Raw genomic sequence first — 25,957 nt, 5'->3', positions numbered from 1 at the left:
ATACATAATTCGTATAAAATACGGAGTATTAGAGTCAGAGAACCACAAGAAATTTTTTTCTTTTCGGAAGAGTTTGAGGAGGAAGACAATTCTTCTTTAAATTTTGATTTGTCACCTATTTTTGATGATTATGGTGATGAGGAAACTGCTGATGTTGTTTATTGTGAAATTACAATTATAGATTTTCATACGGTCATTTTTCAAAAATGAAAGGGAGTGTATCAATCTCCTCTTGATAAGTTCATCGATGAAAAATTATTAAGCAATGCTTGTGGGTATGATTATTTCATCAGCCAGATTCCTATGGAGGTTATAGCTGACATTGGTTATTCAGGAAGATTAAAATTTAATTTTGCTGATCTCGTACAAGGAGGGTGGTGGGGGTGGAAGACACGAGTTAAGAAGGCACGCTCTGATATGGCATATGTGGCATAAGGAAGGTTTGAAATTAAACAAGATGAATGAGCTTGAAGTTTGCATCGAAAACGATGAATTAAAAGATGATTTGACACTGAGTATAAATTCATCATTGTTGCTGGTAGTCAATTTTGCATCTAGGCCTATGAGATTTGTATTTGATCCGGGATGATTGATTCAACAAGAATTGAGGTCAATTCTCTTCAAAGGGGGAGGGGATGATACGATTCTAATGGCATGTTAATTAATTTAGTGCAAGGACAAGGATCAAACACGGGTGAGCTGAGAGAGTCGGGTTCGAATTCGGAGTAGCTTATGCAATTAGCAATAGTTAGGACGAAATAAAACTAATCAAAAGATTAGATTTAGTTGGTTGTTAGATTATTGATTAAGTATTAATATTTTATTTTGTATTTATATTTATATTATATATATATATATATATAGGAGTATTGTTAGTTAAGAGGACGATAACTATTAAAGTAGGAATTGTATGTTATTTTTATGGAATCAAGTTTAATAAGAAAAACAGAAACTTTTGCGTTGCAATTGTTGAATTCGGATCGACGAGTCTCATTCCAAACTTGTTTATTGTTTGACGCATTTCAACCATTAACTCGATTGTGATTCAATAGATATTGGATATCAATCACCATTGTTCGGATTAGGTCTAATTCGATCAAATATCCCCTTTTTGTGTTCGTTATTTTCTAGTTTGTTTGTCACGCCAAACACGTGATACTTGTTCAGTTCGTTAAAGTCAGTTATTCGCTTTCGCATTCATATCATTAATTTAAAAAACCCCCAAAATACAACCCATCTTTCACCACCGCCTCCAGCCGCCAGAACACCACGCCACCACCAACCACTGCCCAACTCCCATCCAACAAATAACATAAACACAACTGAAAAAGTACTTTATTTGATCATATTTGCTCCAAATTGTGCTTTATTAATTATTTCGCCAACTTGCTAATTCAGTTTGCAAAGCGTCTTGCTTGTGACGGGTTAATCCCGTCACAAGCTGAAGACCTCTCACAAAAAGGGAGAGGGGACAAGGTGGGGCACCTCCATGTGCTTCCCCACTCACCTCTCATGGGTATTTTGTGAGAGGAAATGGTATCCGTCACAAGCTTGTAACAGATATCGCCGTCTTCAATGAGATTTTGTGTTCAGTTTGCTTGAGTATCCAAATTACCAAACTTTTATGTTTTCTCCAAGAACTCAAGTATTGGAGAAATTACCACGGTTTTACCTTTTTACTTTTGTTTGATTAAATATGCAAACTTGAGCAAATTTATGATAATGGTTTTTGATAATTTCGAATTGGCGTGTTGTTGGCGAAGTCAGGTGGTTTTCATGTCGATTTGGATGGTTGTAGCCTGTAGGTGTGTCGTGGTAATCGAATTTGGGGAAGGAGAGGATGGCCATGACTAAACGTTGAACATCAATGATGAACTATGGTCCAAACGTTGATATTCAACGCTTCACCATGGCCAATTATAGACGTTCAACGTTTGGACCATGGTGCAAAGTTGATATTCAACGTTTGGCCATGGTACAACGTTGATATTTAACGTTTGGCCATGGTGCAATGTTGATCACCTCTAGTGCAACGCGGCCGGTTTTGTTAGAAAGGCCATGGTGCAACGTCAAATGGTTGATGGTTGAACATTCACTTTTCTCCATGGGTTGGATGATTGAACCATGGTTGATGGTTGAACATCAACTTTTCTCCATGGGTTGGATTATTTCGCATGTCCGCTAAATTTCGCAATGTTTAGTCCAAATTATGCAAAATTGAGCAAATTTATGATATTGGTTTTTGATCATTTCGAATTGGGGTGGTGTTGTTGGGAAAGACGGGTGGTTTTTGTGTCGATTTGGACAGTTGTAGGTGTGTCGTGGTAGTCGAATTTGGGGAAGAAGGGGGTCATGGCCAAACGTTGAACATCAACGATGAACCATGGTCCAAACGTTGATATTTAACGTTTCACCATGGCCGATTGTTGATGTTCAGCGTTTGGACCATGGTGCAACGTTGATATTCAACATTTGGCAAGGGTTAAACCTTGAATATCAACATTTGTGCCATGGTTGATTGTTGAACATCAACTTTTCGCCATGGGTTGAATGATTTTGTATGTCAGTTAAATCCGCAATGTTTAGTCCAAATTAGTTATAAGATGACGTAATTCAAGTAACGAATAGAATAAACGATTCGGGAAAAAAATTAACTTAATTAACAATGCGATTAATTTGTTAACGTATCGGTGATTCGGGTTTCGCCATGCCAATCGAAATTCTTAGTTGTTGGTTTTTTTTACTTGGTTTTAGGAGATTTTGAGAGAAAAAAGAGTAAAGAGAAAAAGTTAGTTTATTGTGTCGAGGGCAACATTTTTTGGAAAGAAAATGTCATCGATATTTACTTAAACATCGTCGATATTAATTAATAGGTAAATAAATGACCGGGATGAAGGGATTATATGTTTGGTGCAACATGATTTTACACAAATAAAGTCAGGAGTGTGTGAATTATGTTCTCCGTAGTCCGAATGTCCAAACTAAGAGATAATAAAAAGTGATGTGGAAGTCCACATTCATTCATTTCTCTATTTGAAAAATGCAATTAATGGATAAGTAATGCCTACTCGACAAATTGGAAGGAGTTACACCTTACAAGGAATAGCGACACTAGCTATATATGATGAAACTTGCACAAGAAAAAAAAAACTTGATGAAACTTGTTGTGAAAACTATTAAATTTTTACTTTATGAAGAATAGTCTAATCAAATATAAATAATTGATTGAGTTAGTGGAATACTCCAAATACCAAAACTTCTAATTTAAATGTTTATTTATAATAATTTTATAAATAGAAGGAAATACCATATGTAATGTTGGAAGCATAGTGAGTTGGAGAATCGAAGAAAAACATAATGAGAAATAGGACATACCATAGAATAGTAAACGACAATTGTCTATCGGGACGACAAGATATGTCCCAAAGGGGTGACCTGAGAACACAAGATGTAATTAATCGATTCATTTACTTTATGATCAATGCATAATTAATTCAGCTTGAGTTCTCCAGATCACACCTTCGGGCTATACCTTACACTCCTTCATGCTTTTTATTTCTTTTTTCAGAAGGATGAGCCATTTTCAATCTCTCTATAACTCTGCTTGATTACGTTTGGCATGTTAATTGGTAAAAAATGAAAGCCATAATTTCCTATACATTTTATAGGGTTTATATGCATTCATGCTCATGTCATTATGTTGACATTACAACTCCAATAACACGACAAACGAACACATAAACAATTATGTTGTCATAATAGCAACATAATGAACCGCTTGTGTTAGTTGTTTCTTGTTACATCTCATTTTTTATTTATCTTTTACTCAAGCCAATTTCATAATAAGATACACAATCCCACGTGAATAAGAACTAAGGACAAAAAATAAAGAGAGGAATGAAATGTAAATAAGTCACAAAAATTAACAGACAGAAAAGATAATCCCTCAATATGTTGCACTTTTATTTTTATTTTTGAATATTTCAGTTAATAATTTACGTTTTTATTTTGATTATGTTTAATTTACTCTCCACTCTATCTTTTAATAATAATTTACTTTTTAATAATAATAATAATAATAATAATAATAATAATAATAATAATAACAATAATAATTTTTTCTTTCTCTGTGTCATTATCTTGTGTATAAAATATATGTAAACATTTCATTGAGATTGATGGGGCATATTCTGCACCGCTGACCAAGTCAACATATTGAGCATGGTCAAAGGTATCCACAGCAAAGTCAACGACTTAGACAGCCTAGCCGATGCATCTCATCGGCTGTCACACTGGTCTCGGATGACAACCACCACCGGGGGCACATATCCGCGTACTCATATCCAAGACCCCTCGGCCAGCCTGCCATAGGTCCATCGGCCGAGGGTAGAACGGTCTTTCCACCTGCTACCACTTGGCCACTTGGCCACTACGTGACAAAAGGTGAAAGCCTATAAATACTCCTCAACCTCCATTGAGAAAAGGATCCAAAAATTAACCTAATAACCACTATTCATCTGGTAATATCTTCCTTATCTCTCTACACTATACTCTTAGCCAAGTAACAACAACTTACCTCTCTAAGTTAACTGACTTGAGCGTCGGAGTGAGTACGCTCGGCCAAAGCCGAGCCCTCAGTTTGTTCATCGTTTCAGGAGACCGCAAGGAGGATTCAAGCAAGGACATCATTCTACGAGCTACGAGTGGTAACAAATATCTGCTCTGGAATTACACCCGGAACAGAAATAAAGAGAGTAATTTGTTTTATGAGATGAATTTCAAAGAATTAATGTGAGCCTTACCCTAAGACCAAGGTACTACTTTTTGTTTTTTTTTTTTTTGAAAAAGAAAGCCCGAAGGCTTACTGCATTGAGATTAAATCAAACGCAACAGAACTGTTCGCAATCGGAGGCAAACCATCCGACCACACAAAACGACCAACTACTCTAAGAGAAATGTGAGCTAATGCATGCGCTACACTATTGTTCGTGCGACTAGTATAAGACCATGAAATAGAAGTAAACTCAGAACGTAAAAATAAAATGTCATCTAAAACTAATGAAAAGACGCTTGTTCCTGTAGATCCTTTTTTCAACGCTTCAATAACTGTGAGACAATCGCTCTCTATGATGACCTTCTCGTGACCTCTGCTCGCCGCTTCCTTGACCCCTTCCAGAACAGCAGCTGCTTCTGCTAAGAGGGGATCCTAATCCTGTGCCAAGTTCGACGTAATGCCCCACAACACTCTTCCCTGCTCATCTTGACACACCACTCCCAGGCTCACGCCATGGCCCCTCCTTGATACCGGCATCGACATTCACCTTCACACACCCTCCTCTCGGTGCATCCCAACCCGCACGTTCAGGCCGACCTCCACTCCCCTGTCCCTCCTCCCTTCCTTTCACCCTTATGTTCTCGCCACCATCCATCTCTTCGACCACATCCCTAGCACGCCTTACCACTTCCCTATAATCAATCGTCTTCGAGTAAAAAATGACCTTGTTACGATGTTCCCATAAGACCCAGCATCCCACCATAAAAACCACCTGTTCACGCACCAACAAACCCCTCCACTTCGCCTCCACCCAGTCACGAATGCTCCCCCCATCTCCATCTTTTTCCTCAGCAAGACCAAGACCCTCCCAAACCCGTTTAGCAAAGACATAGTCACAAAATAAATGACGACTCGACTCAATATTAGAATTACAAAGAGAACAAAAATCACACTCACCTCGAACTCGCGCCGCAATGTTCGCTTTCGTTGCCAAGGCTTCGCTGCACAGCTGCCAAAAGAAGAGCTTCACTCGGGGCCAAACCGGGACTCTCCAAAACCTATTCCACAACCATTTTTCGCGTTCCCAATTCGAAGCACCCCCTACTTTTTGTTGGTAAGTCATAAAGGGGTAGAATGAAATGTGTAAAATCGTTATATTCATACGCATTTAATTAAATTTAAAGAGAATGAATATCCGCTAAATAAAAATTAATATATCAACGCTAATTGTAGTCACTTTTTTTTTTCCACAGTTCAGCTATATTTGGTTTACCTAAACCCTACCCAAACCCAAACGAAAACCCATTTCCATGACAATATAAATCATTACAAATTCTCATTTGTGATAACACTAGTATACTTAAACCCGACCCAGAATCATATAACACTGAAGTATTTAATTCAAGTATAGAGATATCATTTGGGCGAGCGAGGATACATGTAAGCTCCACATACTGCTCACTAAGAATACTCATAAGTCATACCCATATCTCGCTCCTATCACTCCTAAGTCCTAACTAGAGGTGAGAATGGCTTAATCGGGTCAGTAGGAACCAGTCATTTCGAATCGGCCACACATTTTATTTGGGCCGAGTTGGATAATCTTGGATCAGAATAATTACAAGTCATAGTTTTTTGGGTTAGGCCATCTCAAACCGGGTTGGTTAAAGTTGGCTTAAGTACATTCTAAATTCAGTCATATTCCGGCCAGAAAATTTCAAATCACCTCTTAAGTTTCAAATCATTTTTATCCATTCGAATGTTCGAAATTCGGATCAACTTTATCAACTCTATACATAACGGATACAGATTTTTAAAGCCTTACTAGCAAAATTATGGAGAACACCGGAAATGGCCTCCCACCGGATGACCCTCCTCCATCAAATACGAAAAACTCAAAGCGCAAGACCATGCATTTAACTGAGTTTATTCATAATCCTCCATCCAATCCCTCCCAAGAGAATACTCATACCGTTTTGTTTACTCCCGTGCCCAATGCGAACATACAGGAGAACAGAACAATCCTTTCCTATTCTGATACAGTTCGTGGCCGTGGATCAGAATCCTTCCTGCTTGATGATCTATCTCTAGACGATATAGATATAGATTCTGAGGATGATGAAGAGGAGTTACTTGATGAGGATGATGTTATTTGCCCTCGCATCACATTGACTAAAGAGGAAAAATCATCCCTACGCAGACCATGGAGAAGATCTCTTATCATTAAAATGTTTGACAAAAACATAGGCTATCTATCTCTTATTCGCAAACTTCAAGCGAAGTGGGCAATACGAGGTAAACTAACATTAACGGACCTGACTGGTTCATACTATATTGCTCGCTTCACATCAAAAGAAGACTACGAGTTCGTCGTCACCCAAGGACCGTGGATGATTGACGATCACTATCTTACAATTAGGAAATGGGTTCCAAATTTTGTCCCGTCTGAAGACAAATCAAGTTTTTAACGGCGTGGGTTCGTATCCCCAACCTACCAGTGGAATATTTTAATGAATCCTTTCTCAAAAAAGTTGGTTCGAAAATTGGGAAGGTTATTAGAATTGACAAAAATACAGCGTTAGCAGAACGAGGACAGTTTACGCGAATGAGCGTGGAAGTCGATATCTCTAAGCCCCTGTTATCCAAATTCCGGTTGAATGGTAAAATCTATTGCATTCAATATGAAGGCCTAAAAATGATATGTTTCAACTGTGGGAGGTTAGGGCATGATTCAGAAAAGTGTCCAAAGACAGGCGCCATGAATGCGGATTCTGAGCATAACTCAGAAGGACAGAAACAGGGGGAGGACGAAGTAGTACAGGGGAATGCGAATTCACTTGAAGCAGGTCTACGACCGGAAGAACAAGACGATTTTGGCAAGTGGATGATGGTCACCAAACCTCAAAGGAAAAAATCAGTCAGCGGACAAGGGAAGCAGAACCCCACCTCCGGCCAACCTATTCCCGCCAAATCTATTTTCAATTTTGATAAAAACAACGCAAATCCCGGGTCAAGATTTGAGATATTGAGCAATCAGGAAAATATTCCCAATATTGGGCAACTTCCTAATTTAGAGACGGAAAATATTCAATTTTCCTCCAAGAATTCCTCAGAAAATAATTCCAAAATCAATCAAAGAATCCATTCCTTTAATAAACAAGCTAATAAAATTCTTTCCCAATCCCGCACCCCTTCTCGATCTACCAAATATTCACCTAAAATCAAAAATAATCCACCTTCCAATAATACTAATTCCATTAATTCCTTCCCTATTTTAAAAGATATATCCAACACATACAAGCCTCCACAGTCAAACAAAAAATCACTCGAAACTGACCCCCCTGTTCATGTAAGCAAAAGCATTACGCTCTCATCATCCTCTGTTTCCAACACTAATGGACCCCCACATTCCATACCTCGACCTCAAATTACCACAACCCCGTTACCTCCCTCAACTTCCTCAATTCGAAGTGATACCACCCACACAGATCGATATTGAAGAAGTCGGTTTGGAAGAAGACTCTCGCACCCTTTATGGCGGTGACAGTACCGGAGTGCCCGATAATGGACCTCACATTCAAAGCAATCCAGCAGGACCAATCGACTCTTCAACTGGAGATGTCGATTCCATGGAACACTAATCAAATTCTCTCGCTTGTAAGTCGAGCTTATCTAACTCACCTCTTATACGCACCGTATCATATGTCGGATAGAATACCAGCTTTAACTCCCAATTTGTCCCCCATAACCTGTATGGTTTGGAATATACAAGGGACAGGAAATAAGAATAAAATTAATGCTCTCAAAGAAGTGGTTAGAACGTATAAACCCGCTATTATCGCACTTGTCGAAACTCACATGAATGGTGAACATGCCCTCAAAATACAAAAAATTCTTGGGTATAATGGTCATACACGAGTAGATGCCAACGGGTTCAGTGGTGGTATTTGGTTGTATTGGAGACCCGAGTTTGTTTCTGTTTTGCCTGTCAAAGAACACCCACAATATATTACTATTGAAGTCTCGCGCAATGGTGAATTGCCCTGGTTTTTCTCGGCTGTTAATGCCAGCCCAAATCCCTCAAATCGAGTGGAACTTTGGTCAGAACTGGAACGTTTTGCGCGGAACAATGATCACCCATGGATGTTAGCGGGTGATTACAATGAGACTCGGTCTTTAACTGAGCGGCACGGAGGCAATAACAACATGGCACGTAGATGTGAGCTCTTTAATAACTGGATCGAAAGTTGTCAACTTATCGAGCTCGAGTTCTCAGGCCCTGCCCATACTTGGTCACGAGGGAATTCGGAAGCAACAAGACAGAGTGCTCGTCTTGACAGAGCATTATGTAACAGCGAATGGGGTACAATGTTTGGGGATGCAAGTGTCAGACATCTCCCTGCATTCCAAAGTGACCACTGCCCACTACTAATATCCCCGAATGGTTTCGCTCCACTCAATTCGATCCAAAGACCGTTTCGATTTCAAGCGGCTTGGATGACACACGAGAATTTCTCTTCCTTCATTGAATCAAATTGGACGACATGCGAGAATTTAGTTACAAATTTATCAGAACTCTCTAATAAATTGCAGAGGTGGAATGAAGATGCGTTTGGTAATATTTTCCGACAAAAGAGGCAGCTGATAGCACGCATAGAAGGATGTCAACGCATCCTTTCGACCCAAAGGCAGAGCCACTTGATTAAGCTTGAAGCAAAGCTACACAAAGAACTAGACGACATTCTTGAAAGGGAGGAACTTCTTTGGTACCAAAAATCACGGGTGGAATTTATTCGGGACGGTGATCGCAATACTTCTTATTTCCATGTAAGTACGTTAATTCGTCGGTGGAAAAATCGCATTAACACACTAAAGAACGATGAAGGAGTATGGATTGACAACAGTGATGATGTCAAGAAAATAGTGGTGGAATATTATAAAAATCTTTACACGGACGATACTCCAGACGACTTCGATGCAGACATCCCATACGACCTTTTTCAAGAATTTAGCCATGAACATTGGACATGGTTAAATAAGTACTACTCCAGAACCGAGATTGATAACGTGATTATGCATATGGGGTCGCTTAAAGCACCCGGACCCGACGGATTTCAGGCCCTCTCCTATCAAAAACAGTGGGACATCGTCAGACGAGATGTATATGAAATGGCGATGAAAGCACTAGAAGGCAAGGGAATGCCCGCTGCTCTCAACGATACACATATTGTATTGATCCCTAAAGTTTCTGCACCAGAGCACATATCCCAATTCCGACCGATCAGTCTTTGCAATGTGGCGTATAAAATTATAAGCAAGACCATAGCCAACCGTATTCGAAAAGTCCTCCCATGGCTCATTTCGGAAAACCAAAGTGGCTTTGTCCCAGGGAGACAAATAACGGATAATATCGTAGTCTTTCAAGAAGCAATTCACACCATGAGAAAAAAGACAGGAAAGACGGGCTATATGGCAATTAAAATAGACTTAGAAAAGGCTTATGATCGTCTCAAATGGAGCTTCATTAGACGCACCCTAACTGATATGGGATTCCCTTTACTTATGATCGACACGGTCATGGAGTGCGTGACTGCCACAACAATGAAGATTCTATGGAACGGAGAACCAACCGAAACTTTCAAACCCTCCCGTGGGGTTAGACAAGGCGACCCGTTATCCTCTTACCTATTTGTGATGTGTCTTGAAAAATTGCAGCAAGCGATCGACAATCGGGTTCGTAATAAGGACTGGATTCCCATACCCATATGTAAGCACAGTCCTAGCATCTCAAATCTTTTTTTCGCAGACGATATGGTATTATTTGCGGAAGCAAGAGCTGATCAAGCTCACGTCATCAATTACGTTCTCGACAATTTTTGTCGCGCCTCAGGGGAAAAGGTTAGTGTGGCGAAATCGAAAATTTTTTTCTCCAAGAATACGGATAGTGCAGCCATTGAAGAAATCAGGAATATATTGGGTTTTGAGGTCACAAATTATTTGGGTACATATTTGGGGATGCCAACTATTAATGGTCGCGTGACAAAAGAGACCTTCGCTCACCTCGAAGAAAAGTTTAACAGAAGGCTAGCGGGATGGCAGACAAAACATCTATCACTTGCAGGTCGGAATACTCTAATTCAATCCACTTTATCTACTATGGCGAATTATAGTATGCAGACAGCTAAAATTCCACGTTCAATTTGCGACAATTTAGACAAGAAGACTAGACGTTTCCTATGGGGAGGCACTAAGGAGCAAAGGAAAATCCACCTTATTTCATGGGATACAGTCCAAAAGCCCAAATCAATGGGGGGATTAGGCATACGATCGTCACGACAATCTAATGCAGCTTTCCTAACAAAGCTAGGATGGAGAGTTCTCACCGAACCACAAACCTTATGGGCACGAGTTCTCCGTAATAAATATTGCAATGGTCGGTGCGATGTCGATATGTTTCAGCCAAAACCCAACATGTCTAATGTGTGGGCCGGTATAACATCACAAGCTAAAATAATTAATCGGGGCAGCACTGTTGCGGTTGGAAACGGGCGCAAAACTCTCTTTTGGGATCATTCTTGGGTGGATTCAGGAAGTTTATCGGATAGGACCATTCTGCCAATACCGGATGATATTTTGGGAGCCACAGTATCCGACATGTGGGACGAATCTTCGGGATGGAAATGGGACGTCTTCTCCAACTTCCTATCACGTGAGGACCTTTTAAAAATAGCCGCTTATTCTCTCTCCCCGGAACCATATCTAGAAGACTCTCTCTACTGGAATGCCTCGTCAAGTGGTAAATTTTCTATAAAATCCGCTCTAGCTCTCATCAAAACAGCGGATACTCCACCAGAAACGGATACCATGGCATGGCACGTCATCTGGAAATTACCGGTCCAACAACGAACTCGAATGTTTATTTGGCTAGCAGCTCACGGCCGGCTTATGACTAATTGTAATCGAGTAAGACGCGGTATTCATGACGACCCTATATGCCCACGATGCTTAGAAGCGGATGAAACAATTGATCATCTACTTCGCAAATGCCCCTTTTCGACCGAGATTTGGGAGCAGCTCGGTGAGTGTGCTGTTTCCTCCACTTTTTATACACTGTCCTTTTCAGAATGGGTCTCAAAGAATGCTAGCAATAGTATACCCCTTGCTACTCACGACTGGTCCATGAAATTCGCCTTGACTTGTTGGTGGATTTGGCGTTGGCGTAATAATGTCTCATTTGGCCGTGCAAATGAAAACCCGACTGATCCGATTAGTTTTTTGCGAGGACAGTTCGAGTGCACAAGGAAAGCTCTCGACCCGTTTTCCTTATTCATACCCATTCCAGGTACGGCTCATGAAGAGCGCTTTATCCGATGGTCTCCGCCTCCACACGATTGGCTATTACTTAATACCGATGGTGCATCCAAAGGAAACCCGGGACCGGCTGGAAGTGGAGGCATCCTAAGAGATGAGGCGGGTAACTTTGTTAAGGCCTTTCATGTTTCTTGTGGCATCTGTAATTCCATGAGGGCGGAGATGAAAGCTTTGGTTATCGGGTTGGAACTTGCTAGATCGTTACGGGTACGTAAGTTGTTGGTCCATATGGACAACTCACAATGCGTGAGTTTTGTCCAAGAAGAGCAGCTCCTCAGCAACAGTCTTCGACCACTAGTCCAAAGATGCATCGAACTCACTAAGCTAGAAGGATGGACCGTTAAGATCGATCACGTGTTTCGCGAAGCTAACAGAGCAGCAGATTGGCTTGCAAACGCCGGGGTTAACTCGAGTATTTCCGTGACTTACTTCGATGCCCCTCCTGATGGCTTGCGCAATATTATCCGTGAAGATGTACTCGGAGTAGCTATCCCCCGAATAGTTCGTGTTTAAGTTTGTTTTGTATCTGGGGCTTGGCCCCTCTTATGCACCAAAAAAACCACTTGTAAAAGTCACCGGTCAACACTTGGTTCGTTCGTAGAACGTCTTGAACCCGTGTTAGTTCGGTGGCCACGTAATAATTCCACGGTCTTCCATCCCAATAAAAGCAACAAAACTTCCCCAATCACATACATTCATACAATCAAATCCCTAAATCCCCAAATTCTCAATCAAAAACCCTAAATCAATGGATCACCATTATCAAAACAATCGAACAAAACCTAATTCATCCAAACCAACATCAAGTTCCGATCTTATGTCTAGCGCCAAAATCCTCGCCGACGCCGCCAAATACGCTCTTGAACACGAAAACGACAAAATCGACAAAGCTAGAGTCGCCGGAGCAGCCGCCGACTTCATCGGCGCCGCGAAACACTACGGAAAACTCGAGGATAAGAGTTTCGGAAAGTACGTCGATAAAGCTGAAACCTACCTTCATCATTACCACTCTTCTTCGTCTTCCTCCGCCGCCTCTACCACCTCACCCGCAGCCGAACACGGAGGTAATCACGGTGTTGGTGGTGGGAAGCATGATCAAGGTAATGGTGGTGGTAGTGGTGGGGCGAGTGATTATATAAAGTTGGCGCAGGGGTTGTTGAAGAAAGGTGATCATGGTGGTAACGGTGGCGGTGGCGGAAGTGGTGGTGGTGGTTCGGGGGATTATATTAAGTTGGCGCAGGGGTTGTTGAAGAAAGGTGATCACGGTGGTAGCGGTGGCGGAAGTGGTGGTGGTTCGGGGGATTATATTAAGTTGGCTCAGGGTTTATTTAAGAAACATTGATCTGATCGATCTCGGCTCGGGTCGGGGGCGAACTAGTAATGTAATACTTGGAAAATAAACTGGAATGGAGAAAAATTGTTGTATGCTTGTCAAATTGGAAATTAGAATTTAGATAGATGATTGTGTATTGATTGTTTGATTTTAGTGTTTTTGTCTTTGAAATTTGTAAATTGTTCAAGCTTGATTTTGTTAAGTTTGTATGATATTTCATGTTTTTGATTAATTTTCGTTGACTTTTGGTATACTTTAGGAATCAAAATTAGCTGATTTTATTTTTTCGCAATTGTACTCGGTCTCAAAATTCATTTATTTGCCATTTATATCCGTTTGAATTGAAAATAATAAAATGAATGGGCGGAGAGATGATAAACGAGAGGTAAATCAAGCATTCAAGCACAAAAATACGAGATGGAAGGACTTAACCGATAAGACAAACACGGAATAAATCGCTAAAAACAGAGGTTTGACGATGTCAAATTTTGTATTAGCGCAGTTCTCCATTTTTGCTATGATTTCTTGCCTCTCTCCAAGATTTAAAGAGAATTGAGTATTGCGTATATTAGCACTAACTCAATTACTCATAGTCGTATGTAAATATGTAAGACATGTTCAGATTTCAAGAAGTAATAAACGAGGATGACAATTGACAATAATATCGGTATGAAAAACTCAAACTCGCATCTCGAAGCTGCATCTAGCAGAACAAAAAATAGAAAATACATCGTACTCTATAATTTAATCCAAGGTTATCTTCAGCAAGTCGTACGTGCACATGTCCCATATTCCCATTATTAATTGATCCAGGGATATACAATAATCACAAGCAAAATGCATGACTTTGTAATAAACAAATCTACGTTTCTACCACTCACCCATTCACTAATATCTTTCGGGAAGTGCTAGGGCGACACCGGGTGTTACCGAGTTTCGGTAACACCATAATAAAATAATAGAAAAAAATTAAAAATTAAATTGTAATTTTCATTTTTGTGCCAATATCGTAGGGATATAACCGTAATTCACAATCATTATATTAACAAAATAAAATATAAAAAATACTTCATACTAGTGAAAACTACACTATATCTTATACGGAGTATTATACAACATACATATCATAACAAACACATCTTTATCTTCATCATCAAATTATACGTTTACCGATTAACAAAAAACAAAGAATTTTATCCCCAAACGTAAAACGACAAATACCTTATGGAAATTTTCCACTAGATTTATAATTGTTAAAGTATGTTCAATTGCACAAACGAAAGATGAAATATAAATTGTTCATTGAATTTGTTACAAGTATGTTTTAATTCACAAAAGGAAGAACAAATTAACATTTAGTGGGAAAAAAAATGACAAATATCGACAATTCAAGTAAACAGGGTTGTCCTTGGCATTCGTATGGTCTATATGGAAGAACAAATTACAAATTTGCAACACCCGTCGATCTGGTTTTACTTTGGTTTATAAGATTGTTCCACCAATATCATACAGAATCTTTCAAATTTTTTTTATTTATTTATTTATTATCATTATTGTTAAATTAGTTAATTAATGTTAAGTTACTAAACCACCCTTTAGCATTAATTAGTTTAAAATTTGAATTTAGATGGAGGGAAACTAAAATGCATAGGTAAATTACAATAATATCCTGGGTGTCGCTCAATTTGAGTAACACCCGGTGTCGCCATCTCATTTTCCATATCTTTATATACCGTGACAAAACCAAAATTTGAAGTTTTGAATAAAAATTTAATCGAAAACAAAATGAGCTAATAGGAAAACATTTTCTTATAATAATATTATAAATATATAATTTCAATTTTTTCATTATTTAAGTAACGTAGATTAACGTTTCTCCCAAGTCAAAAGTCAAAATTCAATCAAAGAATAATAAACCCATAAAAAAAAGAGTAGAAATGAAGAAATTTCTTCTGTTAGCTGCTGAAACCACCTTAGTCCTCCTACTCTTCTGGCCTCACGCCACCACTGCCTACGAAAACGTACTCGACATCAACGGAAAACCGGTCCTAGCCAAAACATCATACTACACCATTCCAATGAACCGTACCCAAGGTGGTGGCATTACCCTATTATCAAAGTCATCAAACTCACCATGCCCTTTCCATGTGGCTCTTGACCCGTCAAAAGATTCACGTGGTACCCCACTACAATTCCGCTTCTTTAGAAACGATGACAAAAAGAACATGTTTTTGGACGTTGACATTAATGTTGTATTCGATTTTAATGGCAAAAAATGTCCTGAACCAAAAGGGTGGCGATTAGCGACTGGATCGACATCTTATGTGACTACTGGTGGCGAAATTGGACTCATTTTTCAAGAGATGGATTGGTTTAAGATCAAGAAAGCTGGGAGTGAGCCTAATGTTTATAAGTTTGTTTGGTGTCCTGAGTTTATGGGTGCACCTACTATTTGTTTGAATTTGGGTGTTGTTACTGAGGGTGGTAATAGTTTTATTGGTGTTAGGTCTGAACCGCTCTTGGTTCAGTTCGTCCAAGCTTAAACCTTAAAGTGTGTACTATGAAGATTAAGATAGTTTACTGCATTGACTCATTGTATAGTTGACTAAGTGTATAGTTGACTCTTTGTATATAAACCGTCTGACTATTGTACAGCTAATTATTCATTAATAACAACTCATTTTATTTACCTCTCTGTGTGACAAAATATCTCACTACTTTCTCTCACTAAACACTTCAACAAACATCTTAGCTTCAAGCTCTAACAATGGCGATCCTTCTCATTAATGGTGATCACCTCATCACTGATTCACCATTTCACATGGTATCAGAGCAGGTTTAACCTGTCTCTATACTCGTGTTGAAATCGCTTCGTTATTCCGCATTTTTCTTCTTCATAAATCAAAATACCTAAAAATTAGGGTTTCGTAATTTTTTCTTCCAATATATTCTTTTAATTCTTCAAATTCTCAAATTCTTCTTTTGATTGAACGATCTCTCATCTACGATCTTCAATCTTCGTTTTGTTTGATCGCGATTTCAAAAATTTCTTCGATTACGCCCAAATTCGAGTATTTTCTTGTTTTACTTCGACGATCTTGATCGATACAACATGACTCCTTCTCCGAATACAGAATCCGGCTCGAGTTATATCAATCCTTATGATAATCCGATTTTTCTCTCAAATAGTGATGCTCCTGGTATGATCTTGACCACGACGTTGTTCGATGGCAAAGGTTTTCTCAATTGGAGTCGAGGCATACTCATGGCGCTCGGTACGAAGAACAAAAGAGGTTTCATCGACGGCACAACTCCGGCGCCGGCACAAACTGATCCTAAATACCAGCAATGGTGGAGGACAGATAATATGGTGCGATGTTGGATACTTAATTCGATGGTTCCTAAGGTAAAGGAGATTTTCTTGTCTTCAAAGTCTGCGCAATTGCTTTGGTCTGAAATTAATGACATGTACGGTCAATCGAATGCGCCTTTACTCTTCCAATTGAAGAAAGAATTGAAGAATATTTCGCAAGATGAACAACCTGTTGTCGAGTATTACAATAAGTTGAAGCGTAATTGGGACGATATTGAAGACTTGGAGGCCTTTCCCGAATGTACCTGTGGAGCCATAGACAAGTGTTCTTGCAGGTTCTTGAAGCGTATTCTTGAGATTATTACTCGAGAAAAGGTGTTGACTTTCCTCATGGGACTTGATGAGGCTTATGACACTTTGAAGACTAACATCTTGTCCATGGATCCTTTGCCTAATATTACCAAGGCCTATTCCTTTGTGCAGCAGATTGAGAGTCAAAAGAGGCTGTCCAAACTTGTTCAGACACAAGGAGAGTCAAGTGCAATGGCTGCAAATAAGAGATTCTCACCAGGAAATTGGAACAGATCACCAGGACATTGGAACAAACCTGCTGAGGAGAAAGAGGCAGTCAATAATCCTTGGAATGTTTGGACAAGAGACTCCACAAAAGATTCTAAGAAAGCAAAAAGGGAAAAGAGATGGTGTGATCATTGCCAGAAGAATGGGCATACTAGGTCCACCTGTTTCATTCTACATCCTGAACAAAAGGAGCAGTATGTTGCAAGATTCTCAAATTCGCAGGCTCATAATGCTGAGCAGCTGGCTGGAGACAATCCTTTAACTCCAGAGTCATCTATGAATCATGTTGCTAATACAGATGCCTCTGCTGATATGGATTTTGATCCCAAGATGATAGCAGCAATTTACAGACAAATGGTGCAAATGAAGCAGAGGGGTGATTTCAATAATCATAATGGCATGGAGTATTCTGCTGTGAACTTTGCAGGTACTATTCTTGTCTCTAATGCAGTTTCTTCTTCATCTTCTATGCAAGAGACTGTTTGGATTATAGATTCAGGGGCAACAGACCACATGAGCTCTTTGTTGCATCATTTTGTTGATATAAGAGAATTAGACAAACCTGTGAAGGTTGGGTTACCTGATGGTTCTAATAAGATTGTGACCTTAGCTGGTAATATACATATAAAACCAGGGATTACACTGTACAATGTGCTCTATATTCCTGATTTCAAGCATAATCTGTTATCAGTAGGAAAATTGTTGTCTGATAATGGATTGCTAATAAGCTTTGATGTGGATAAATGCCAAATACAGGACCCAGTCCATAAACAAATTGTTGGCTTTGGACTGCGGACAGAAGGACTGTACAAGTTGAAGTCTCAACTGTTGGATTTTTCACATCATAGTCAACCTACTTTTAGCAGTAATAATAGTAATGCTAGCTTACAAAGTAATATTGGTTGTACTTGTAAGCATGATAGTAAGAATAAGATAGATTTGTTCCATGCTCGTTTAGGGCATACTTCTTTGTCTAAGATGAAGCACATTGAAGATCTTAATTGTAATGGTGTAAGCAATATTCAATGTGAAACTTGTGTTCTTGCAAAGATTCATCAATTGCCTTTTCATAGAAGTGATTCTAGAGCTCCAAATGCTTTTGAATTATTACATGTTGATTTGTGGGGACCCTATAGGCAGACCACCTTCACTGGAGCATCCTATTTCTTGACCATAGTTGATGATCACACTAGGGTAACCTGGACATTCTTACTAAAAGACAAGTTGCAGGTTCCTGAAACCATTAAGGGTTTCATTATTCAAGCCTTTACTCAGTATAATGGTGTTGTGAAGCTTGTTAGGAGTGATAATGGGACTGAGATCTTTCAGAGAACTTGTCACAATTTTTTTATGGAAAGAGGAATTGTGCACCAAAAGAGTGCTCCTGGTGTCCCTCAACAAAATGGCCGAGTTGAAAGGAAACACAGGCATTTAGTAGAGACTGCTAGGGCATTATTACTGTATAGTCATTTGCCTAAGAAGTTTTGGGGAGAATGTCTTTTGGCAGCCACTCATATCATCAATAAATTGCCAACACCCGTTCTTGGTTGGAAAGCACCTTCTGAAGTCTTGTTTAAAAAGAAATGCACCTATGATGATTTGAGGGTTGTTGGTTGCCTATGTTTTGCACTTATTCCATCTCATTCAAGGGATAAGTTTGAGCCCAAAGCAAGAAAGTGTATCTTTTTGGGGTATCCTTTTGCTCAAAAGGCCTATAAGCTGTATGATTTGGCCACTCATAAAATTATCATAAGTAGGGATGTCATATTCCATGAAGATGTTTTTCCCTACAAGTCTTTGCCTTCTCATTCTGCTACACCTCAAGCACCTGATTCCAGTGCAGTGGGTACTTTCTTTCATCCTCTTGCATCAGATAGTGAGGATTCTGACTTGCTCTCTCCACAACAGTCAACTGATTTTCATAATCAGCAACATTCTTCTCTGGATTCTGCTTCACCAACTGATGATACTGGTGGTACAGCAGTTTCTTTGGATACTACAGCCCCTATCACTACAACTACAGAAGTTAGTGAACCTGTTCATCAGAACATAACTTCTGGTACTCAGTTTGTTCCCAGAGTATCCAGCCGGCCAACTCAGATACCTGCCAGGTTGCAGGATTTTATTTGTCCCATTTTGCCACACAAAAAGTCACCTACATCTACTGATTCAACTTCTCTCACTGCTCAAAAATTTCCTATTCCTGAACCCACCACATTTCACCAAGCCAAACATAATCCACACTGGACATTGGCAATGGAGAAAGAACTGCAAGCTCTAGAAGAAAATGGAACTTGGGAACTCACTTCCTTACCTAGTGGTTTCAAGCCAATTGGGTCAAAGTGGGTATATAAAGTAAAATACAAAGCAGATGGTTCAGTTGATAGATATAAGGCAAGATTAGTGGCTAAGGGATATAACCAAGTGGAAGGGAAAGACTACAAGCATACTTTTAGTCCTGTGGCCAAGTTTACTACTGTGAGAACTTTGTTGGCTGTCTCTGCTGCCAAGGGATGGCCCATTCATCAACTTGACATCAACAATGCTTTTTTGCATGGGTTTCTTGATGAAGAGGTCTATATGACACCCTCAGATGGTTATGCATTAGCTCAGAAAGGTCAAGTTTGCAAACTTAAAAGGTCCTTATATGGTTTGAAGCAAGCTTCTAGGCAATGGAACCTAGAGCTTACCAAATTACTATTATCTCAAGGTTTTACACAGTCTAAGAATGACTACTCACTCTTTGTCAAGTCTTCTACTGGTCATTACACAGCTGTCCTGGTCTATGTGGATGACTTGCTCATCATAGGCACACATGAGGATTATATTTCCACCTTGAAACAGGTCCTTGATAAGGCCTTCACCATCAAGGATCTAGGTCATATTAAATATTTTCTTGGTCTTGAAGTACACAGGTCTGCACGAGGTATGTATTTGAATCAGAGAAAATATGTCAATGATATTCTTGCTGATTGTGACATGACTGACTGCAAGCCTGCTCCATTTCCATTGCCAAGAGGCTTACACTTGTCTACTGACGAAGGTACTGTACTTCCTGATCCAGAAGTCTATAGAAGGCTGGTGGGTAGACTTCTATACTTGAATCTCACCAGACCTGACCTTTCATTTGCTGTACAACACCTTAGTCAATTCTTGAGTGTCCCACGTCAGCCACACTTCCAAGCCGCTCTACATGTGGTACGTTATTTGAAGGGCACACAGAATGCCATGCTATTTTATCCTGCTGATGGCCACTTTACTCTGAAGGGCTACACTGATGCTGATTGGGGAACTTGCTCATTCAGTTGCAAATCTGTTACTGGACAATGTGTTTTTCTAGGGGATGCTTTAATCTCTTGGAAGACAAAGAAGCAGAAAACTGTTTCCAAATCCTCAGCAGAATCTGAGTATAGGGCCATGTCCTATACATCTAGTGAAATAGTTTGGTTGCAACGATTGCTTGAAGATTTTGGAATCAATGTGCCTCTGCCTATTCAACTGTTCTGTGACAACAGGGCTGCTCAACATATTGCAGCAAACCCTGTTTTTCATGAACGGACGAAGCACCTAAACATTGATTGCCACTATGTACGAGAGAAGGTGCAAGAGGGTCTCATTGCTACACGGCATGTATCAACAGGATCCCAGCTTGCTGACATCTTAACAAAACCCCTTGGACAACAGCAACATCTATACTTAGCTTCCAAGATGGGCATGTGTTTTCACACGCTCCATCTTGAAGGGGGGGGTATGAAGATTAAGATAGTTTACTGCATTGACTCATTGTATAGTTGACTAAGTGTATAGTTGACTCTTTGTATATAAACCGTCTGACTATTGTACAGCTAATTATTCATTAATAACAACTCATTTTATTTACCTCTCTGTGTGACAAAATATCTCACTACTTTCTCTCACTAAACACTTCAACAAACATCTTAGCTTCAAGCTCTAACAATGGCGATCCTTCTCATTAATGGTGATCACCTCATCACTGATTCACCATTTCACATGTACGGCGGTTTTAAACAAGTATTAGTAATTTGTGTTACGTACTGAAGTTGTATTCTCTTGTACGTTTTACGGTTTTAGAGTGCAAATGTTATTTGTTCGCTTGGATGTTATTATTAATAATAAGTCGAGTTCATCGAAAACTGGTATTTGACACACATTCTCATTTAAGACGGTATTATCCGTTTTTAGGGAGATTTACTGATTTTTGATACCACCTTTAATGAAAGGACTTAATTAGGAATTTGACTTGTTTTTTAAGAATAATACTGATCTTGCACATCATTTGAATGAAACCTTCGACGATTAAGAGAGACAAGATTTATCATTCAGCATGCAAACAGTAAATAACATTTATACGGAGTATACCGTAGCAAATGATACTTCTAACTTCTTGTTATCGAGGTCGTCATTTCTTAAGTCGAACTTATCTCATGTTATGTTTCATTCTCGATCAAAACCAGTAACAAAATACTACCTGGTATCCGGAGCCATCTCAACCAAAAGTTTAACCATAATCGATTTTATAGGTCCATCAGCCTATCGATAGGATAATTGAAATTTGTTTAGCCCTAATAACCGACCGCTTTAATAAACGGCCGTCTGCTTTTCATATATCGACTATCCAGGATTTTCTGCACTGACCGTTGAGAGGCTGTTTTGGTAAAAATTTACCGACTACGGATCTTTTTATGTGAGTGATAGTGATTAATCTAATACCAATTATGTTTTAAATACGATAATGGGAACGACGGAATAGAGACAAGTAAAGAAAAAGGACACGGAGAATTTTTGGTGACGCGGAAAACCCGGTGTGGGAACAACCGCGGGGGGAGTCGGAATCCCGCCAATTTATGCACTATAATCGATGTAAAATGCCCCAGTAAGAAAATACAACTTTCGCACTGATTGATGATTATAGCTAACTACTGTTGAATTTTGTAGAGTCTCGTATTGCTTGTTGTGAATATTGGATGCCCCCTGTTTGACGTTCCTCTCCGTCTTATATAGCCGTTTAGGACCTGGACTAGGGTGTTGGGCTTCTCCCTCAGTCTGCTCCTGGAATCTCGGACTGTTACCTTAAAGATAGGTAACAGTTGTTGACAAAGTCCAAGCCCAATATCTTCCTTGTTTCATACGTGTTTCCTATGATGGCCCAACTTGTGTTTGTTTGTTGCTTTTAATCCTATGGTCTTAAGTGTGCCACCTCAGCAATCCATCTCTCCTTCTCTCGACCAATCACTGCGAGCCATGTCGTCCTTGATTGTCTCCCCTTTTTTCTAGTAGAATGATGCCACGTTGCATATGATAAAAATCAATTTTTTATCCCTAACAATTGCCCCCAAATTTCCGTCTCAAATGTTTTTAGGCGGGAATTTCTGTTGCGATGCGGAGAACTGATGAAGCTTTAGCAGTTACCTTGGTTTCTATAACTTCCCTCATTTAACTCTTCCCAACCGTCCATTAACTTCCCCACTTGCCTTCAAACTCTCCCTCTCACGCCACTCCCTCGGTATCCTCCCTCTCTTTATATTCCCCAACTCCCTTTATTGTTACCTCTTACTTCCTATCACCATCAATCATCTTCCATCTTCTCCGCCGGTTGCTTTGTCTCGCAGGTACTTTGTCTTCACCTTCACTTTCTTTTTACTTCTTTGCATACCATGTCACAAAGATCGGCCTCTTCGACCTCGGCCTCGGATCCGGCAACGCCGTCCGACGCTTTCCTTTCCTGGCGTCCTCTCGCAAACATTCTTGTGACTCAGACTTTACCTCCGAGGACTTTGATCATATCAAGAAAACCTTTGGTTTTTCTGATGATGTGGTGTTCCACATTCCGACTCCTGGTCAGAAGGCTGATTCAGTGCGGGTAGGGTGGATTTGCTTGTATGAATATGCCTTTCGTCTAGGTCTGCGATTTCCTTTCCCTCCTTTGGTTCAAGAGTATCTGAATTTGAATCAGTTGGCTATTTGTCAAGTGGCCCCATACACTTGGCGAACTTTGCTTGCGATTGAGGCTATGAATAACCGTTTTGGTTATGAGATTGGCCTCTCGGACCTTGCACACTTGTTCTCGGTCAGATCCCTTGCTCGGGGTCAAGTGACCATTCGGGTTCGAGACGGGGAGAAGAACTGCATCATCTTCCCCGTGAAGCCGGATGATAGCAAATGGTTCACCCGCTTTATCTTTGTGAAAGTTGATACTCTTCCTGCTCCGACTGACTACATTGTCAGTGTTTGGCGATAAACAGACGGTACTTGCATGCCTTTATTCTTGTGTATTTTCCTTGATGCTCATATTTCCTTACTTGGTTTTTTGTGCAGGTTTGTGCCCCTTGCCCTTGTCTCCTGACAAAGCTGCTTCCCTTTCCAAGTTGTTCAGTCCACCTCCAGAAAATAGGACATTCCCCAACTTGGTCCAGGATTCTGCTGCTGTGGTGAAGAAAACAGCTGCTGAGGAGAAAGATTCAATGTCGACTAGTGCGTTTGTTCTTCCTTTTTTGACTTGGCTTTGTTTCTGGATTTTTCGTATATCTGGTTCTAACTCGATCTTTGCTGCTTCCAGGTTCTGCAAAATCTAAGATTTCATTGCAAGATGTCCTGGCTCAGAGAGTGAAAGAACAAGTTACGGCTGCCCCCAAGCCTGCTGAGAAGAGGAAGTCTACTCCTGCCCCTGGTTCTGGACCTCGTCCCAAAAGGAGATCTGCTGCTGCGGAGCGGACTAAGGAGCAGGTCCCTATTGAAGCCACACCTCTGGCTGTGAGGCCTCCATTGCCTGGGCACGGACTGTCTGCTTCTGGAGATGCTTTGATCTCCAAAGCTGTTCCTGGCTCGGGTCCAACTAAGCCTGCGTCTGATGGGACTCCAACGCCTGCAACCACCCCTGCTTCTGGAGCTGCTTCCGCTTCTAAAGCTGTTCCCGCTTCAGGGCTACTTACTTCAGTGCTGCTTAGCTTCTAAAGTCGCTCCCGCTTCCAGGGGCTACTTACGCTCTAAATCTGCTCCGGGGGTTATTGTTTTTTCACTTCCGGATGACTTTGGTAGGAATAAGTCTACAAGTAGCTTGGACTTAATGAGCCAGATGCTTCTCCCAGCTCCTAGGTCCGCGTTGGATAGCGCTCCTTTGCCAGACTTGGTGGATCGTGCTGCTGAGCATTCTTTCGAGGTAAACAATCTTTTTTTTTTTTTTTTTTTTTTTTTTGACACTTTGTTCTGGTCTACCAGTCTTTTCAGATGGCTCTGTATTTGCGGGAGAAGGTGTCTCTCCTGGTAGCAGAAAATGCGAAGCTTCGGAAGCTGGCGAAGGAGGCCAACGAGGATAGGCTGAAAACTCAGGCTGATCTAAACAAGTCCCAGGATTTGCTGTTGGAGGAGGCCACTCAGAAGCAGAATTTACAGAACAGTCTTTCTCTTGCTGAGGGGCGGATTTCTAGTGCTGAGAAGAAGATTGCGATCTTTGAGAGGAAAGTCGTCTTTGAGAAGGAGGCTGCTGATGCCAAGAAAGAGGCTGCTGATGCTAAGGAGAGGGCTGCTGATGCTGAAAGGCTCACTTCAGAGGTGGAGAAACGTGCTTCTGATGCAGAAAACCGTGCTGCCCAGATTCAGGAGGAGAGGGTTTCTGAGGTGCAGGAGTTGAAAAGGACTCTGGTGGATGCCTTGTCTTATGCTGCTTTGGAAACAAAGATTGACTGTATAAAGATGTTCCAGAAGGGGGAGCATTCGGCCTGGGATTTAGGAGCTGAAGAGGGGAGGCTTGCTGCTACTTTTCCAGATGGTCTGAATCTGGACGTACTGTCTGGCTTGGTGGAGCCTGGTACTGTTCCTGCTGATGATCCTGGCGCTGAGGAAGAGGTGAACTCCCCTGCTCCTGATGCTCAAACAACTGCTTCTGACGCTGTGGAGCACATTGTCGTAGATTAGTATTTCTCTGCACCTAAAAAACTTGTGCTATGCTTAGTTAGTTTTTGGCCCTACGGGGCATAACATCTTTATTTTGAACATTTTATGTACTTATGGTCTGGTTCTGGTGCCAGACATACTTTGCTTTATGACTTAAGTATTTCCTACTTAGTTATCTTTTTGCGTCGTACCGTTTCTGGTGCTTTGATTTGTGCATGCACGTCGTTTGTTTGGCCATCGCTGATAGATTGCTGGCTAAGGGGTCTAGTATGCCCACTCGTCCAGAGGAGCCAGGCTTGCGTGGGTGCTAATGCATCGCGGGAGGCTGGTTGTCCCGGTTGTACGTGCTTAGCCACGGACACACGCCTTCTGTAGTAAATACAAGCTCTGCCAGATTAGTTTTGCATTTTATTTCCTTGGCTTACTTGAAAAAATGTTGGTTTTGCAATTTAAAGCATGTTAGAAAAAATGTTAGAGAAAAAAGATATGAGCAAGGTTTTTAGAACCAGAAATGTTGGATTCAAAAATAACGTTTTTAGAGCCAGAAAACATTCGGACTCAGGAGATATCTAGACCCAGGAAAATATAAAAAATAGAAAAATATTTTAGAAGCGGGAAAATATTTTACGAGCGAGAAATATTTTAGAAGCGAGAAAAATATCTTTCGAGCGAAAAA

At 40.4% G+C, this 25,957-nt stretch overlaps 5 protein-coding genes across 5 annotated transcripts; 4 read left to right on the top strand and 1 right to left on the bottom strand.

Moving 5' to 3' along the window:
- Nucleotides 1–4,861: 4,861 nt before the first annotated feature.
- On the bottom strand, nt 4,862–5,897 carry LOC141641871 (uncharacterized). The gene is made up of 2 exons (XM_074450515.1): nt 5,322–5,897; nt 4,862–5,206 (listed from the first exon to the last, which is right to left on the bottom strand). The coding sequence occupies exons 1-2, from the start codon at nt 5,895–5,897 to the stop codon at nt 4,862–4,864; spliced, it is 921 nt and encodes a 306-aa protein (XP_074306616.1).
- Nucleotides 5,898–12,711: 6,814 nt separating this feature from the next.
- LOC141644112 (uncharacterized) lies at nt 12,712–13,710 on the top strand. Its single transcript, XM_074453558.1, has one exon. The coding sequence runs from the start codon at nt 12,894–12,896 to the stop codon at nt 13,485–13,487; it is 594 nt and encodes a 197-aa protein (XP_074309659.1). The 5' UTR covers nt 12,712–12,893; the 3' UTR covers nt 13,488–13,710.
- A 1,705-nt stretch (nt 13,711–15,415) lies between these two features.
- Nucleotides 15,416–16,021, top strand: LOC141641870 (kunitz trypsin inhibitor 5-like). The gene has a single exon (XM_074450514.1). It carries the CDS (start codon nt 15,416–15,418, stop codon nt 16,019–16,021), a length of 606 nt encoding a protein of 201 aa, XP_074306615.1.
- Nucleotides 16,022–22,042: 6,021 nt separating this feature from the next.
- LOC141641869 (uncharacterized) lies at nt 22,043–24,342 on the top strand. Its single transcript, XM_074450513.1, has 3 exons — nt 22,043–22,264; nt 23,707–23,862; nt 23,948–24,342. The coding sequence occupies exons 2-3, from the start codon at nt 23,853–23,855 to the stop codon at nt 24,340–24,342; spliced, it is 405 nt and encodes a 134-aa protein (XP_074306614.1). The 5' UTR covers nt 22,043–22,264; nt 23,707–23,852.
- Nucleotides 24,343–24,366: 24 nt separating this feature from the next.
- LOC141632221 (uncharacterized) lies at nt 24,367–25,456 on the top strand. The gene is made up of 2 exons (XM_074444786.1): nt 24,367–24,547; nt 24,607–25,456. The coding sequence occupies exons 1-2, from the start codon at nt 24,455–24,457 to the stop codon at nt 25,300–25,302; spliced, it is 789 nt and encodes a 262-aa protein (XP_074300887.1). The 5' UTR covers nt 24,367–24,454; the 3' UTR covers nt 25,303–25,456.
- The last annotated feature ends 501 nt before the right edge of the window (nt 25,457–25,957 follow it).

Source organism: Silene latifolia, chromosome 2 (genome assembly GCF_048544455.1).
Source record: "Silene latifolia isolate original U9 population chromosome 2, ASM4854445v1, whole genome shotgun sequence".
Classification (NCBI taxonomy): Eukaryota; Viridiplantae; Streptophyta; class Magnoliopsida; order Caryophyllales; family Caryophyllaceae; genus Silene; species Silene latifolia.
This window is presented reverse-complemented; position numbering and strand designations above follow the sequence as displayed.

Coding starts and splice junctions, on each gene's coding strand:
- LOC141641871 (XM_074450515.1), bottom strand. CDS start 5,897: ATGACTTACCAACAAAAAGTAGGGGGTGCTTCGAATTGGGAACGCGAA. Junction 5,207..5,321: donor CGAGAGGAGGGTGTGTGAAG/GTGAATGTCGAT, acceptor GCACAGGATTAG/GATCCCCTCTTAGCAGAAGC.
- LOC141644112 (XM_074453558.1), top strand. CDS start 12,894: ATGGATCACCATTATCAAAACAATCGAACAAAACCTAATTCATCCAAA.
- LOC141641870 (XM_074450514.1), top strand. CDS start 15,416: ATGAAGAAATTTCTTCTGTTAGCTGCTGAAACCACCTTAGTCCTCCTA.
- LOC141632221 (XM_074444786.1), top strand. CDS start 24,455: ATGAGCCAGATGCTTCTCCCAGCTCCTAGGTCCGCGTTGGATAGCGCT. Junction 24,548..24,606: donor CTGCTGAGCATTCTTTCGAG/GTAAACAATCTT, acceptor CTGGTCTACCAG/TCTTTTCAGATGGCTCTGTA.